General features: G+C 39.9%; 1 protein-coding gene across 1 annotated transcript in view; it reads right to left on the reverse strand.

Moving 5' to 3' along the window:
* Positions 1-17,644, reverse strand: part of LOC127572527 (small conductance calcium-activated potassium channel protein 2-like) — a 103,814-nt gene that overhangs the window by 57,819 nt on the left and 28,351 nt on the right. The window contains 1 exon segment of the mRNA XM_052019893.1: positions 10,897-11,315. Within this exon segment, the coding sequence (XP_051875853.1) occupies positions 10,897-11,315 (419 nt within the window).

Consider the following 17,644-nt stretch of genomic DNA (forward strand, 5'->3'; position numbering starts at 1 on the left):
GGTTGGGGGGTGGGCGGTGGGGGTGTGCTCAGGGTCCAACAGAAGGAAAGAGAGATACAGGGAGAATAGAGATGGGAGAGGAAAACATGCAAGTTAAAATCTGAAATTGGACCTATCTGCAAGATTACAGATCAGTTTCGCCTGTTCCCAGAAGCAGGTCCCACATGCATCAGGAAAATTAACTTCACAAATGTCTATGCTGTTGCAGGCTGTGCATCTGTAGATGAATTTTAAGCATCTAGCTATATTTGACACCATTGTGCATGCCCAGATGCCTCCAAGCACCCAGTAAGGGTAACCAACACTACCCCATAAACACAATCAAAGCTCATAAAAATATTACCCTACACTAAAGAACTTCCGAAGCTGGTTTAACAAGCTGCAAACAACTTGTATCCTGTTGCAATCAAATCAATGACTTTGTGGCTGGATTCAAATTCATGTAGTCATGTAAGATTATTCTGATAGTTCAAGCCAACTGGTTGTGAAAACAAGGCAAAAATATCACAAAACAAATGCTGGATTATTATCCTGTATTATCTAATTGTGCATCATAGCAGTTTCAAACAAGTATATGGAAAGGTAGGGAGCAAGGAGTTCAATTGCACAGCTCAATGTCATTAGGCACAACTCAAATAAGATTTCAAAAATTATATTTAATTAAAACTGAGGGCCTCCTACATGAATCAGGAAGCCCACAAGGCAGTATTTCTTCCAGACCCTCCATGCATATCACGTACTGATACACAGTGCAAACGTGCAGTGGTGCCCAATGATGATCACATGCTACTGCGGTCATTTTCACTGGAGCATAGTCATGGAATAATGTGCCTACACATGCCCTACAAAGCTCATATGAGATCTACTTAACCATAACCTAAAAGGAAACAGTTTGGCATTGAGAAATATCTTCAGGTAGGTCCACTCAGTTAAAAACTTGTTGCAGACAAGTGGGAAGTCCCTCTGAGCATATTAAAATTGCAAGGCTATTGCACACAATGCCTTAAGTCTCATGCTCGAAAACATTTTGCAGTTCAGCCAAAATTAAATATGTTGGATTACCATACATTACATATTCAATGCAACTTTCCTATATAAGAATATACAAGGCTGTAACCATAAAATGAAAAAAAACAAGAGATTCCTGAGAAAAGAGGCCATTGGAAAAGCCAAAGATGAAATGCTAACACATTTATAAATGCAGGTTTTAGATAGACAGGCAACCCACATTCAAGGAAGTGTTTTAATGCCTGCTGCACAAAACATCATTGCCCAGAACTTCAATTGCATAATGCTGTTTTTTTTTTCAGTATTTTGCAACTGAAAGTCAACCTTTTTCTGAAGTTAAAGCTGTAATACCATTTCTGCATAGCTGCCCATTACTGCAGAAATTCAATGCCAAAGTGACCCCAAAGCAAAACCGAACTCAAGCATACGATGGAGCAGAGTCGTTTGGTGCACCAAGGGCAACCTGGTCTTAACAGCCCTGTTCCTGCACTGCATCAACATTTGTCCCCAATCACCCCCACTTTCCAGCCCACCCACCAACGTTGCAATCACTTGATCCTTCCCCTGACTCCCCACTGCCTGTCCCTTGATCTCCCCAGCTCCCACTGTCCAATAAAGGGTCTCCCACTCCACTCCACCTTCTGGTCTCCCAATCAGACACCTGCCACCATATCTGGCTCCAATAAACCACACCCCACAGGGCAGGTCCAATAGGATCCCCTAATCCCAGCTTCCACATGGAGTACTCAACAGCACACTTTGGTTCAGGCAATGTGCAATGCCCAGCCACTTGCCGATAAGTTTTCAGTGGACAGCCAGTGACGAAAATGGGTGATCATTCCCCCCTGCTGTGTCCAGATAGCGCACCCCTTTGGTAGCACTAGACTTTCTAGGCCCACATATTTGTAGAACCAGTGAGATCGAAATTATTTACACAATGCTCACCATTAATCCAACAGCTCAGGAAAAAACTGCTTTTCAATTATAATGTAGTTTATCACAGGGTGAAATTTTAGTACATATTTATGGAAGAAGCAAAGCTTTCTGGTAATGAATAACAAAATAACAATCTGGGGCCTTTAAGAAGGATCCATGTGGGCTGGAGCCTAACTATAGATTAGGCATCATGGGAGAGGTGAGTGCTGTCTGGGATACATTTGGAGACCTCAGTCCTGATAAACAACACTGGCATATGTGCTCTCCCTAGTACAGTAATTGGGTAATATAGTTTAAAGTGTGTTTCGGTGTTGCTAACTATCACTATAACACTTGTGTGTTTCAATCTGAGAACAAATAAAACTTAACCACATTGGTGTCAGCTTAAATCATTGACCCCCTCAAATGACTAAATCTTCTATTTGGCACTGAAGCATTTCAATTTGTCCATTGGTCTATTCTATCTAACACAAACACATTAATCTGTTTATCTGATGCCCACTATTAGAGAGGCAAGAAAAAAAACAGAAACTCAGGCTGTCAAGGTAAGGGAAGAGGGAGATATCTGGAAACTTCCAGTGTTTTCTGTTTTTATTTAATCTTAAACTGGATATCGGTTGTCTCAATTAAGCCTAACCATCAAATTTAAAATGGAAACCTGCCCAGCATGTCACAGACTACAACGTCCTAAAATGACCCCATTGCCCTGCCCCCTTCCCAAAGCTTTAGCCCTTGAAATATTAACCAAGCTCCTTTAAATAACAGAACGTGTTACAACAAGTACCCATGGGGAAGTATTGCATGCTTGTGCTAACGTTAAATTGATAACAACTCAGTAGTGACTTGCCAGCCAGAAGAAGTTTCCCTTTATTCACCTCCATTTTTTAAAAAAATCTCCATTAAATAATCTTTAAGGCCTTCACTCGTGACTTAATTAGAGAGAAATTCAGTTCAGACAAAATGTATATTCTTTTCATTGACTAAGACAAAAATCATGTTAGAGAATTGTTCAGACATTTGGAGACAGAATGGTATAGATATTAGGAGAGTAAAAGAGAAGGAAGAGGCAGACGTACATAAAGGATGCAGCCATATACAGACATTGAATAAAGCCACAGCTGCACGTAGAAAGGATAGAGTCTCAAATACAGATGGCCAGAAATTCTCCATCTTCTATAAAGGTACATTAAACCAACGCTGTGGGGTGGGGGAACTCTGCCAACTTTGTGTGCAACCCCACAGGATTGATAGTTTATTGTACTCAATAGACACTCCCTGTACATAAAGACACTGACAAAAATCTTTCCTCCCTCAGGTTGGTCACAGGTTGCAGATAACTATTGGGAACATGCAATGTTCCTGGGTCCTTGATAAGCGGTGACGGCAAAGCAATCACCAAGAAAAAAATCCTGCCAGAAGATGAATGCTTTGGACATCCCAGCCACAGACCAGGTAAAGCTGTTACACTTTACTAAGGCAGAAGAAGGCCTTAATTCCCCTGTTGAGACGTCATTCTGTTTGCATGACCAGTACCATTCACAAGCCATGGACGTACAAAGCTGCAAGGAGAAGCTTCATGGAAAGAAAAAGGATGGATGGATGGATGGATAGATAGATAGATAAAGGAGCAGGCAAGAACATGGTTGATAGAGTATAAATGTAAAAAAAAGTGAGGTCTTACACTGTGGTAGAAAAATAAAAGGCAGAATGTTTTTTTAATTGGTAAGGTATTGAAAAGTATTGGTTTCTGAAGGACCTAGGTGTCCTCATGCATAGATCACAGAAAGTTAACCTGCAGGCATAACAACTAATTAGAAAAACAAATCTACATTGGCCTTAATTGCAAGAAGATTTGAGTAGAGATGTCTTGCTTCAATAATCCAGAGCCCCAGTGAGACAATGCCTGGAATATTGTGTATAGATCTGGTCTCCCTACCTAAGAAACTTTCAACAGAGGGAGTGCAGCAATGGTTCACCAGCATAATTCCTGGGATGGCAGATTTGTCAAAGGAGGAAGTGTTAAGCAGACTGGACCTATAAACTCTTGAAGTTAGAAGGATGAAAGGTGGTCTCATTGAAAACTTTGATATTCTTACAAAGCTTGACAGGTAGATGCAGGGATGATATTTTCTCTGACAGGGACTTCAGACTCAAAATAATGGGTCAGCTCTTCAAGACAGATCTGAGAAGAAATTTCTTCATCCAGAGTGCAGTGAATCGGAGGAATTTTCTACCGAAGAGGGCTGTGGAGGCTCAGGCATTGATCATGATGAAGGTTGACAGATCTTTAAATGCGAAGGGAATCAAGGAATGAGGTTATTACAGAAAAGTGGCAAATGGAGTAAAAAGACTGACCAAGTGGAGGAGCTGGCAATGATGAGCAAATGGCCTACTCCTGTTCCTATTTCTTATCTTCTAAATGAACTTTATACAAGTGATGTCAAAACGTGCACACCCACCGTCTCCTGTGTTGAAGAAATTTGCATGCGTGAAGGTCCTGGAACCAACAATGAAAAGTGTGTGACCCACGCACAGTGATTCAACAGAGTTATTAATTCTATACTAAATTATCTTGAACACCACAAAGTCTTTGCACTGTGTGAAAGAGCATGTAGCCCAGAAGCCTTTGGTTGGGATGCCAGACAGAGACTCAGACCACATACAAGAACACAGATAGAAGAAAGACGTAGTTAAGATTATAAAGAATTAAATCACAAATGAGAACATGGATAGAGCTGGGATGAAAGGATAAGAAAGACTGAGGGAAAAAATAAGAGCAAAATGAGAGAGAGAGAAACAGAGAGTAATAAAGAGGGAGCAAGAAAGAAAGAGAAAAATAGTGAGAGGAGGAGCTAGCAACAGAGAAAAAAATATTAACCACAAACAAAAACAGGGATTAGTCTTTTGCTTGTTTATGGCACAGATGAGAATTACAGAAATGCAGCTAAACATGAGAACAGCAGTACACAACATAAAGTTATATTATTTTACTCTGAAGTTTAGACATATGATTGTAATAAAATTAGATACACCATTTATTATCAAATACTTTGAGTTATACTTGATTTGTGGCTGGCTTTTTGCTCTTTTCATTGAATTGTGATGTTATTGAAATTCATTAGCTCTGATTATGTTCCAGGGTACCAAGCAACTGAAGGTAGCTCCTTAACAAGACCAGGCAACCATAGCAACAAATAATCATCAACCAATCACTATGGACACATCTTATGAAGTATTGCTTGGTTCTTGGAATGGTGAGAGAGTGCGTGGGTTAGTCATAATAAACACTGGCTACAAACTCCGAGGAGCATGAAATTAGCAATTATATTTAAAAAGTTAGAAGCCCAATCTTTGAATTTTAATAGAATTTAATATGTAACTAATATTTTTGGTTAGATAAAGAGAAATGATCAGAAAATTGGGCCGCTGTCAACTTTCCCAAGTCAAAAAGCCAATGGGAACTTCCCAGAAAGTTAGAGTCACAAATTTTGATGCTGTAATACACTGGTCAAACCCAAAACTGGAAAATTCCACCCAGTTCTGGTCACATAGCCTTTGAAAGGATGTCAAGGTGTTGGACAGGGTGCAAGATGATTTATTAGAATCGTCCCAGGGATGAGGGGTTTCGGCTGTAATGTTGGACTGGAGAAACTAGGGTTATTCGTGAGGAAACAATAAAAGGTTGTGAGCAGATTTGACAGTGGAGCATAAGATCAAGATGGGTTTAGGTGGGATCAACAGGGGGAAGCTGCTCCAAATAATTAATAGTTCTTGAGCCATGGCCAGGGCTATAGACCTAAATTTTTGGGCAAAAAATGCAAAAGAGATGTAAGAGAACATATGTTTCACACTGTCACCAGCTATGATCTGATATTCACTATATTTAAGGCAATGGGAACAAGCAAGAAGTGCCTGCAAAAGGAAACTGAATCGTCTCCTGAGAGAGAACTTATTGCAGAGCTATGAGGAAAGAGCAGAGGTGGCGGGGGGTCGGTGGTGGTGGTGACAATGGTAAGATTGCTCCCCTCAGAGTCAGCACAGACTCATTTGGTGAAGGGTCTCCTTCTGGGTCACGACAACCATTCCGTGATTCTACATTACTGACAATGATAAGCATTGGTATGCTGCAAAACATGTCCCAAGCTCCTTGCTGCCTCCATTCTGCAGAATGTTTGGGTTTCTATACTATCGTTTTTTACTGATATTGATAACCACTGATTCAACTACATGATTCATCACACTAATATTCTCAAGATTGATATCATCAGGAGGAGAATATAGTAAACACTGGGTGAACATTTGGGTCAAATTAATATTAAAATTATCAAAATTAAAAAGTAGTTCTGTACATGGTTGAAACAAATCTATGATTATTTTAAAAATGTCCTCTTTATATTTAAACCAAGCATCTTCTCTTTAGCACAGTATTATGTTCTACAATAGGCAGAAATCTGCTAAATATAGGTAATATGATCACAGACCTGCTAAAGGTCTTAATTAACATGCTGCATGCTCAATAAGGTTCAGACACATTTAATGGAAATATGTGCAAGCTGTATTTTCAGAGACTGGGTGAGACCAAGAGCCAGTTAATTTCCTGGTACTATTCACTTAAATCCTCCAGGTAGTAGTGACTACACCAGAGGACCACAGATTCCAGAATCTCACAAGTTTCATTATGCCTCAGTTACAACTGTATTTTACTTATTATGATGGAAGTTTAATGTTGTTTCTAAAATTGGACTTTCATCTAGCAGAATGCATTTCAAAGGAAAATAAAACTAAAGTACTAAAGTTCTCCATACAGTTCCTGGTACTAAATGAGTACTTTACATCTGATTCACCATGGAAGAGGGTACTTCCAAAGTAATAGTGGAGGAGGAGATAGTTGGGACACTGGATACATTAAAAGTTGATAGCGTGGAAGTATTAGAAAAGTTGGCTGAACTTAAAATAAGTAATTCACCAGGACCAGATGGGATGCATCCTAGGATTTTGAGGGAAATATGGGAGGAAGTCACAGGAGCACTGACCATAATCTTTCAATACTACTTGGATACAAGGATGGTACCAGGGGACTGGAGGGAGGCAAATGCTATGTCTGTGTACAAAACTTAAGAGTAAAGATAAACTGAGTAACTACAGGCTAGTCAGTTTAACCTTCATGGTGGGAAAGCCTTTAGAAAAATTGATCCAAGACAGGATTAATATTTACCTTGATGAACATTAATTAATTAAGGCAGGCCAGCATGGATTCACTAAGGGAAATTGGTGTTCAAGGTTAATACAATCAATGTGGTGTACTTGGACTTCCAGAAGACTTTTAGTAAGTTGCCACATAGCAAGCCTATAAGCAAAGATGAAGCACATCATATAAAAAGGACACCGGTAGCATAGATGTTAAGTTGGCTAAGTAACAGTCAACAGATGGTAGAGAACAGGCATGGCCATGATGGGTTGAATGGCTTCCTTCTGTGCTGTAACTATTCCTATGATTCTGTTGTCTGAAGAACTGAGCTTATTGTGAAAGTTTTAAATTATGTCTGTTCAGATATATATTATCTGATTAAATAATCCTTCACAATTTGGTAAGACTCCTTATTAGCCACACAATTTAGAGTGTATCACCTTTCTGTTATATTTTACTGATGAAGTGGTCATACTAAAAGAACACTAGAATACTACCAATGGCACTTCTTCATTACCTGTCCCAAAGTAACAGGGAAGACAAGAAAGACAGAGAGTAGCATCTTTCTTTCAATTGTACCCAATCAGGAAAGATTTAGCCTAGCTATAACATCCTTGAATTCTTTTACACTTCCAACTCTCAAGGTCCCAAACACCAGACTTCCTTTCTAAAACTCCATACTTCTCCATCACCATCTTGTCCAAATGTACCTCTTTAACCAAGCTTTAGGTGACTATCCCACTATCTCCGAATGCCAAATCTGTGTCCAATTTTAAATGGAAACAGTGTTAATGTGAGGTCATTTACTCATTTTCTCTTTCAGCACAGTCGCTGCCTGACCTACTGATTATTTTCATCAATTTCCTGTTTTTATTTCAGATTTCCAGCATCTGCAGTATTTTGCTTCTCATGTCAAATTTTGTTTGCTTCCGTGAGGCACCACCCAATCATTTGAAACATTATTAAAGGAATGGAAAGTATTGCTGCAAGGCATGGCAGACAATGGGCTACAAATTGTAATAAGCCTGAGAAAGTGTGTTAAGGCAGCACTGCTTGGTGGCCTACATCATGCTCCTCCAGCAAAGACACCTGAGACCCAATTCATCGTGCACAATAAAACAGGCCATGCCTGTCACCAGACTTCAGATATAAGCTCCAGCACAGCCCAGCACGCAGTCCATAAAGCAGTGGATTGATGCAGTCAGCGGAGAAGAAAGGATCAATGGGGGAGGGCAGAATCGCAGAGCAGCAACAACTCTGTGGGCAGTGGACAGAGGACTGGGTAGGTGGTGTCACCAGGCTGTTGGAAGATGGCAGGAGCAAGGCTTCAGGAAGTGGTGGGGCTATGATGGAATGATTTCCAAGAAAGAAGACAAAAAGAGATTGCTGGGAATAAGAGGGAAATCTCAGACTCCATCACAACAGCCAGGTAAGGTTGTCACCCCACTAAATAACATTCAATCAGACCCCAACCTTCTAATTCAAGTCTATGTTGTCAAAGGACCATACCTATTACAAGGCTCATCACATAGAACATGTCATGAACTCTGTTTCCCAATGGTTTCCATGCTCATAACACACATATACATGGAGACCCCAGAACAAAAGCCCAGAAGTGAGTGACCTGCATGCTCTGTAACTAATACACCAGTAACTTAACATTATCCTGCAGAGAGCTGCTTTGTTATAGCAATCTTGGCCCTCCAGACTGAACACTCGCATTGCTGTGCCGGGAACTTGGTGTGAATCCTGACCTCAGATGCCCTCCTGCAGCAATGGATCACCCAGTGGTTTCCCTGTAGTTACGAGCTCAGGAGTGATCACCGGCCATTGAGCTTGTTCCCATAGTGAAATCTCTGGGCCAGGGAGAGCTGTGCAGTCAAACAAAGAGAGCAGGAGATGACGGCTTCCATCACATCCACCAGGAGGTTATGAGAGACCCAAACAGTCCATCAACACATGGAGTAGGTATTACCAGTACCCAGCAATGGCCTGCACTCAGTGTGCCAGCCAGAGTGCAGCCCTGAGCCCCACACCTCAGCGTGAAGTGACCACACAGCTCAGTCCAGTTCACCAAACACCAGTCCTCACAAGCAGCCTGTCAACACTGCAGCATGGGTAATTTATTGCTGCGACGGTGTCAGCAGGGAGCAGTGATTCGTGTCAGGTTCCCAGCACAGCAGCACCGTCAGTAATGTACCTCTCTATATGTAATGCTGTAATGACCCTGCTTAGTGCTGATTCCTTTCATGGTTTTGTTTCTGGGAATGCAAACTGAGCACTAGCAAGGTACCAATGTGGCTTTTGGGGATTGTATAGTGGCACAGTCACCAAAGGGACAACATGATGTTTCTGGGGCATTATCTTAAACTGGTGTTGAAGTGTAGTCAGAGACACAAGAGATACAACTGGTGTTGAAGTGTAGTTGTGTCTTAATGGGGTCCTATCCCTTTAAGGCCAAAAAGCATTTTCTTAAATCCTCATCCTAAACTCTTCACATCATGAACGTTGTTCTCATCAATGACTAGAGCTTAAATTGTGGTAGAACAATATGAAAGAAAAGTATGTTAATGACAGGTGGAGAATATCAGCATTATGAAAATAAATTTAACAAGTTTCTCCTCTAATGAAATTAGAACTGGCAAATTATTATTGTGCTCAGAACATGATGTTTTGACTATTTTTAAACTAAACTACCTGCACACCAAAAATCAGCTGACCAGATACACTATTAATTTCCTTAAAACTGTAGGAAGGATAATTTTCTTAGCGCAGGTCACTACAAACTAGGAAATGTGAATCTTTTGTCTTTAGTCTGACCCAAACTCAGTTTCCTATCGCTATCAGATCAGTTACTCCAGGTCACTTTCCTTCACCTTCCCCGCAAGTCTGACTTCTACAATACTTTCTTACCAACCTCCACTCTCTACTAATGACAACTTGTCTACAAAGAAGGATTCTGAATCCTTGTTTATGCACAGTTTTGATCTTTCATCACTCACCCTTGTCAAACTCCACTGGCCATCTGTGTTTCCTACAGACTGATTTTAAGATCAGTATCCTCACTTTTAAATCCTTTCAGAGTCTTCCTCCCACTCTCCCAGGATATTCTCTAAACCTGTAACTTTGCATACCTTTCCTTTTCTCTGACCTTTCAATATACCTCAGTTCTTCTTCTCCATTGGTGGACACTAGTCTTCAGACACTTTGATTTTTGGATTGTTATCCTTAAACATCTATACCATCCCTGCTTTTGGGTGCCCCCAATCCTTGTTTTTGTCCAAAATTCTTAAGCTCTTCTTTCCCTCTCTCCTTGTAGATCCATTTTGTCCACTACCCTACAAAGTACTTTGCAATGTCCAATGCCTTCCTCTGGGTGAGGTGCACTGTAAATTGTTGATTGATACAGTGGTACAGTGTAATTATACAAAATCTTCTTGAAGCACTAAAATATGAATGATAATCAGCTCAATTAAACATACACTCTTCCATGTCTGAAGACATTTTGAGCATAACAAAATGATAGTTCTCAATTTCTTTCCTTAATTGTCTTGACAAAAGAAATAACAATCCCAAAATAAATTTGGTAAAAAGAATACCATTAAGACCATAACGATATTGAAATACTTATTGTAAGATATGAGTAATGTTTACAACTAAGCACAATAAATTTAGATTATTAAATTATCATTCAGAATTTGAAAATAATAGATAACTCTATCTTACACTTAAACATTGAGAAAGCCAACAGAGTAACCACTTACCTTTCACAAGCTCGGACAGTCCATGCTGCAATTATCCACAATGAGATGCTGAAAACCAGCAGTACTGTTCCTGGACATATCGTCATTAAAGTCTTCATTACGAAACGGGTATTGAAGTTTATTTTATTCAGTGCTCCAATACTTCTTGATGAAGCATCCGTAAAAAGTTTGCTATGCAACAGCATTACTCTAGCAATAAGGTAAAGCCTAAGAAACATTGGTATCGATAAGATTATATCCACATCTGCTATTGCTGTAGATGTTGTGTATGAAAAGGCAAGGCGTGCTGTCCATATGAAAGTGTAGTTTCCAGGAATTGGGTGAATAGCACATACCAATATTTCCAAACAGATGAAAAAAATCCGTTCATAAGTCATGGCTATTCTCCAGTCATCTGCGCCATTGTCTACCATGAATAACTGCAAGAAAATAGCATAGTTTCACCAGGCTGATCAATTTTCACACCAACAACTAGTATTCACTTTATGCCAGGAAATCATCTTCAATCAGCATAATGGATAATATTGTACTTTGGTGAGACTCATATTTTTGAAGCGTTTGTTCATCTGATGTAGCAAAAAAAATCAATAGCTTCAATGGAAAGGATAATCAGGTGAGATCTATAATTGAGCTGCTGAATCATTTTAAAATTATCATCCAAAGTCAATGTTACCCAAAACATCTTCACTTTCATAAGATTAGATATGAAACACATGGACAATATAACTTAAACATTAAAAATTCTCAAGTATAAGCTAATATCGAATATCAACAAGCATTTATTTAAATAATCACATAGGGTTCTTATTTAGTCTTTCTGTTCAATTCTTTTTTACAGGTAGCTGCCAGTTCACTGATTAAGGAAAACTGAAAATTAGATGAGGTTCCCTTTTGAGTATGCAAATCAGAAGGTGAATTCATCTCTCCTCCTCCTTTCTGTAGATAATGGTAATATCTATTGGTCTCAATTTTCCCTTATTCTGATATTGCAAACATAAAATAACATCTCCCAAACTATTTTTACATCCACCCATTTCTGTTAAGTATATATTTCAACAAATTGCCAAAAACTAAACATACACTAAGGGAAAGTGCACTTTGTTGAATCATCTCATAATGTTATGCAGGTAGAGTGCTGTCAAAAGCTACCTTAATTGGGGACAGTTCTTTCAAACAGTCAGTACTGATATGACAGGCTAAGTGGCCTCCTCTGTCCTTTAAAATTCTGTTAGTTGAATAAGACAACTATGATAGCAAGAAGTGCATAAGTAAATTCATTGCGAGCTTCAATGCCATATTTTACACCTTAAAGCTGGTGATTAGGGGAAGCTGGCAGCCAACTGCTGAAAATGTTGGCAGCACACTATTAGTGACACCATGAAATTTTACTTCTCTGGTGCTGCAAAGGAAAAGTTGGATTTTGTATAGTTCCAACATATGAATTCACAGGACTGGAATGCATGATTAGATCTGAAGTAGGAGTTGTACACAACAGCCTGTAATTCTATGTCTGCTCCAACATACTACCATCATAACCTAAGTGGCAGCATACTGAAAACTGCCAGAACCAAGGTTAAACATGGGAGATAAGAGCATGAGCTTACAAAGAGGGACTAATGGGGACAAAGATTCTACTTACATCTGCTAAGGCCATTGTTATAAAAGTTGGACATCGCCAAGCCACTGACTCCCTGCATCAAATCCCCGTCTGAACCTTCAAGGTTACACAATATAGAATCAGGGCACAAGTTCAGTCCAATGGGGGATATGAGGGAGTCCAAAACAGAAATGAGCCCTCGGAGAAGGACAAAGATTTCTTTTGAGGTAGCTTCTCTTAAAAAGAGGTCACAGTGACACCTCCATATTAAGATTTTTTGAGATTGTAACGGAATACATAAAAGGGAGCTGTGTTACGTATGTATTTGGTCTTTGAGACTTTCCTAAAATACCACACTGGAGATTATTAAACAAAGTGAGACCGCACAATATTGGGGGTAATATACTGGCACAGATTGAGGACCGCTTAATGTACAGAAAACAGAGAATAGTAATAATGGGTCATATTCAGGGTTGAGAGGCAATGTGGTTAGTGGGGTGCTGCAGTTGTCAATGCTGAGGCCCCAACTGTTCACAATCTATATTAATCATTTGATGAGGGGTCAAGGGTAATATATCCAAGTTTGCTGATGATATAAATCTAGATGCTATTTGGGTGGTGAGGAGGATGCAGAGAGGCTTGAAGGGGCTTTGGGTTAATTAAATAGACATGCACATTGGAGAAGGAACATAATGTAGAAAAATGTGAAGTCATCCTCCTTAGCAAGAAAAATGGGAAAGAGTTTTTTTTAAATGGTGACAGATTGAAAGGTGTTTCTGTACATGAGTCATTGAAAGTTAAAATGCAGGTACTGTGAGCGATTAAGAAGGCAAACCATATGTTCGTCATTATTGCAAGAGGATTTGAGTACAAGAGCAAAGATGTCTTGTTCCACTGTCATATATCCACAGTGTGTACATGTCTGGACTCCTTACATAAGGAAGGATATCTTTGTGACAGAGGTAGTGCAGTAAAGGTTTACCAGATGAATTCCTGCAATGATAGAAGAATGAAATGCCCAAATTGAAGAATTTAAATTTCTGCACCCAAATCATTGGAATTCTCTACCCAAGACGACTTCGAAGGCTCAGTCACAGAAAATATTCAAAGCAGAGATCAATATTTTTTTTAGATATTAAGGGAATCAAAGGATAGAGTTTAGTGGAAAGTGATGCAGAGGTAAAAGGTCAATAATGATCTTGTCCTATGGCAGGGCAGTCACAAGGGTCAGTGCAAAGAACCAAATGGTCTATTCCAGGCTTCTAGCTTTTATGCTGGTACATCTCTGCACCTCACCTGCTACATATTCAGCACCAAAATATATACTGATAAGGTTCACCAGGATGTTGCCTGGATTAGAGAGTATTAGCTATAAAGAGAGGTTGGACAAATATGGATTATTTTCTCTGGAGGTCAAGAGGCTGGGGGCAACCTGAAAGAAATTTATAAAAGTAAGAGAGGCATGGATAGGGTAGTCAGAGCGTTTCTCCCAGGTGGAAATGTCAAACGCTAGAGGGCATAGCTTTAAAGTGGGGGATGGGGTGGGGGGGGGGGGTAGTTCAAAGGAGATTTAAGGAATTTTTTTTTACCCAGGGTGTGGGAGCTGCTTGGAGTGGGCTGCCAGGGGAAGTGGTGGAAGTAGATACAACAGCAACATTTAAGAGGCATTTCAACAGACACATGAACAGGCAGGGGATGGAGGGATACAGACCATGTGCAGACAGATGGGATTAGTTTGGATTGGCATCATGGTCGGCACAGACAATCTGGGCCATGGGACCTGTTCCTGTGCTGTGCTGTTCAGTGTTCTATTAACCAACAGTTTAAAAGAACAAAATATCTGCCATGGCAATAATGACCATGATAAATGGCCACCCCAATATAAAAGCCAACCTGCCCACACCCAGTGTGAACCCGCTCAAAGCCCATGTACTTATATTTTTTTTCTAAACCCAGGCTGACCATTGTTGTAAATATAACAACCTCAAATGTGCTACCAATTTGTTTCAATGAACAACAACAGAGGGTACATGAGGAATACCCAGCAAATCACTCTAACCTAGATCAAAATGTATCAACAGAATATTCACCCAACCTGACACCAACACTTGGCCGCATTGGGCAGGGGTAAGGTAACCAGGTCTATGTTTCATCTCTATTACGTTACGGTTCTTTAAGGTCCAAAGCGAATGCATCATGTTTTATAAACAGCAATCTGTCAAATTTTGAACATTGTAAAAAGCATTAAAAAACTAATAAAAAATATTTTACAGCAGGTTTCAATGTTCATAGATAACTGAACTGATACTGGAAATAGGAAGGAGCCAAAACAATGCACATATAAAACTGGAGAAAGTGATCATGAAAAAGTTTTGATGGTGAGAGCTTGTGGAGATATGAAACCATCTGGGACTATTTTGTGCAATCCGATGAGCTAGTCACAAAAACGACATTATTGTCTTAGGGAGGCTGTCCATGAAGGCAATTAACATTATCAGACAGACCATAAAAGCAGACTGTATATACAAGTTCAAGATGAAATCAGGTATTTCTGGAGGGTGAAAGAATGATAAATCCCTCATCCACTGTCTTTGATATTTCTGGGCTCATTTACTCCAAAATCTTCTTGGCCTACCTGCTACTTTGCAGTCTTGGAAAATGAGGTCATCCAAAGCTCTGACGTCCATTACTTAACTTGCTCCAAATCCTGTTCACCCGTCGTCCTTACTCTCTCTTATTTTCATGACTCCGTCACTGGTAACAGTGCCAGAAACCGCATTGGTGCCAGACACTGGAATTCTCTCACAAACTTTTCGATATCTCCATCACTCTACTACCTCAAGTCAATCTTTATAATTTCCCACCTTCAGTTGTATATTACTTGGTTTCAAATAACACACCAGATGAAGCACCTCAGGGCAATTTACTATGCATAAATGCAAGTTGTTATTGTTGTTGTTGGATAGGAAGGAAGATTTTTCATTAAAAATGTACTTAGAAATTCATCTCCTCACCTTAGAGTCACAGAGAAATACAGCCCAGAAACAGACCCTTTGGCCCACCATGTCTATGTCAACCATCAAGTACCTATCTTGGTCAAGTACCTATACAACCATCAAGTACCTATCTTGGACCAGCACTTGGTCCGTGGCCTACTATGCCTTGGCAATTCAAATGCTCATCCAGATGCTTCTTATATTTTTTGAGGGTACCTGCCTCCACCATCTTCCCAGGGAGTGTGTTCCAGATAGTAATCAACCTCTGGATAAAAAGATTCTTCCTCAAATATCCTTTAAACCTCTTAACCTTCATCTATGCCCTCTCGTCTTAGGCACCTCTGCCATGAAGAAAAGCTTTTTAAATTCTACTCTATCTATCCCTCCCATCATTATGTACACCTCTGTCAGGTTCCCCCTCAGCCTCCTCTGATCCAAGGAAAACAAATCCAGCCTATATTCATAGCTGAAACATTCCATCGCAGGTCATCTCCTGCACACAATATTCCAGCAGTATCCTAACCAATATTTTGTAAAGTTGTATCAAGACCTCCCTGCTTTTATAATCTATGAAGCAGGGCGGTCTATGAGAGCATCCTGTATGCCTCCTTCACCATCTTATCTACTGTGCAGCCACCTCCAGAGATCTTTGAACTTGTACACCAGGGTCCTTTTGTTCCTTAATATTCCCTAGGGCCTTACAATTCATGGCATATGTCCTACCCTTATCTGACCCAGCAAAATACATCACCTTACACCTGCCAGGATTAAGTTCCATCTGCCATTGCTCTGCCCAACATACCTGCTGACCAATATCATCCTCTAGCATAAGACTACCCTCCTCACTATCAACAACTCCACCAATTTTTGAGTCATCTGCAAACTTACTAATCATACCTTCAACATTCACATCCAAGTTGTTAATGTATATAACAAATAGCAAGGGTCCCAGCACCAATCCCTGTGGAACACCACTGGTCACAAGTTTCCAATCATAAAAGCAACACTTCTGTCTCGTATTACCAAGCCAATTTTGGATTCAATTTGCTAGCTTGCCTTGGATCCCATGGGCTCCAACCTTACGGACCAAAAGAAAAATCAGAAACCTCTTCTGTTCATTGTCTCATCTCCTTTTTGCTTTCATCCATCTTTTACTATTCGTTCTTAGAATGCAGGTGAATCATTCCGAAATTGTTTATTTCCCATCCTTACAATCAAGTAATTTGAAAACCCACAGGATAATTGTCAGTGGACTTTTTTCCATGTCTGCTGTTATTGTTGATGTTGTGAAATGAAGCACTGGGGAAACTTTAAGGTATAAAGACCGTTACAGTGGATGAGTAAGAAAATCCCCTGTAAATTCAATCCCTCAAAGTCAGAAAGTTGGGATGAGAATTAGAAGCTTCTGGATTAGGTGCAGTGATACATGGAAGAGGGAGGGTTGCTCAAGACAATCTGACAACTGATATACACTGGATTTCAAATGCAGGATTATAACCATTAGACTACTAGACCTGTTAAAAGGAGATGTCTTTCATCTCAGCATATCAGGAAAATACATACACCAGACCATCTCTACCAAAACTCTTTTTGTACGTCAGACCTACTTAAATTAAAAAAAATTATATTAGCTGACCCAACAGTATGTCCTTGTGGATCTGGTCATGTTTTATTCTGCTGCAGCACCTGAGTTCTGCTGCTGTAAAGAGGATGTTCCAAATCACTGAATTTGCAACAGGAGCTGTTCCCTGACAAAAGCTAGGTCCCCAGAACAGTAAGTGAAAGTAACATAAAATAATTCAAAACCAGTATTCAACTCTAAACCAGACAAACAGATCAATCAGAAGTGCAGAAAGACAGCATATTAATGACCAGAGTGACTAAAGAAATGTAACTCTGTCATTTGCAACAATGAAAAACTCTCACAGATGATCAGGGGTGCAGGGTGCACAGTGGTGCAACTAGTAGAACTGCTGTTTCACAGCGACAGAGACCTGGATTCAATTGCAGCTCCGTTGATGTCTGTGTGGAGTTTGCCCGTACTTGCTGTGACTGTGTAGAGATTCTCATCCCAAAGAGATGTGAGTTGGTAAGTTAATTGGCTACTGTAAATTACCCCTTCTTTTCTTTCTTTTTCAATCTTTTTATTAGTTTC

The sequence above is a fragment of the Pristis pectinata genome, chromosome 7 (genome assembly GCF_009764475.1).
Source record: "Pristis pectinata isolate sPriPec2 chromosome 7, sPriPec2.1.pri, whole genome shotgun sequence".
NCBI lineage: Eukaryota > Metazoa > Chordata > Chondrichthyes > Rhinopristiformes > Pristidae > Pristis > Pristis pectinata.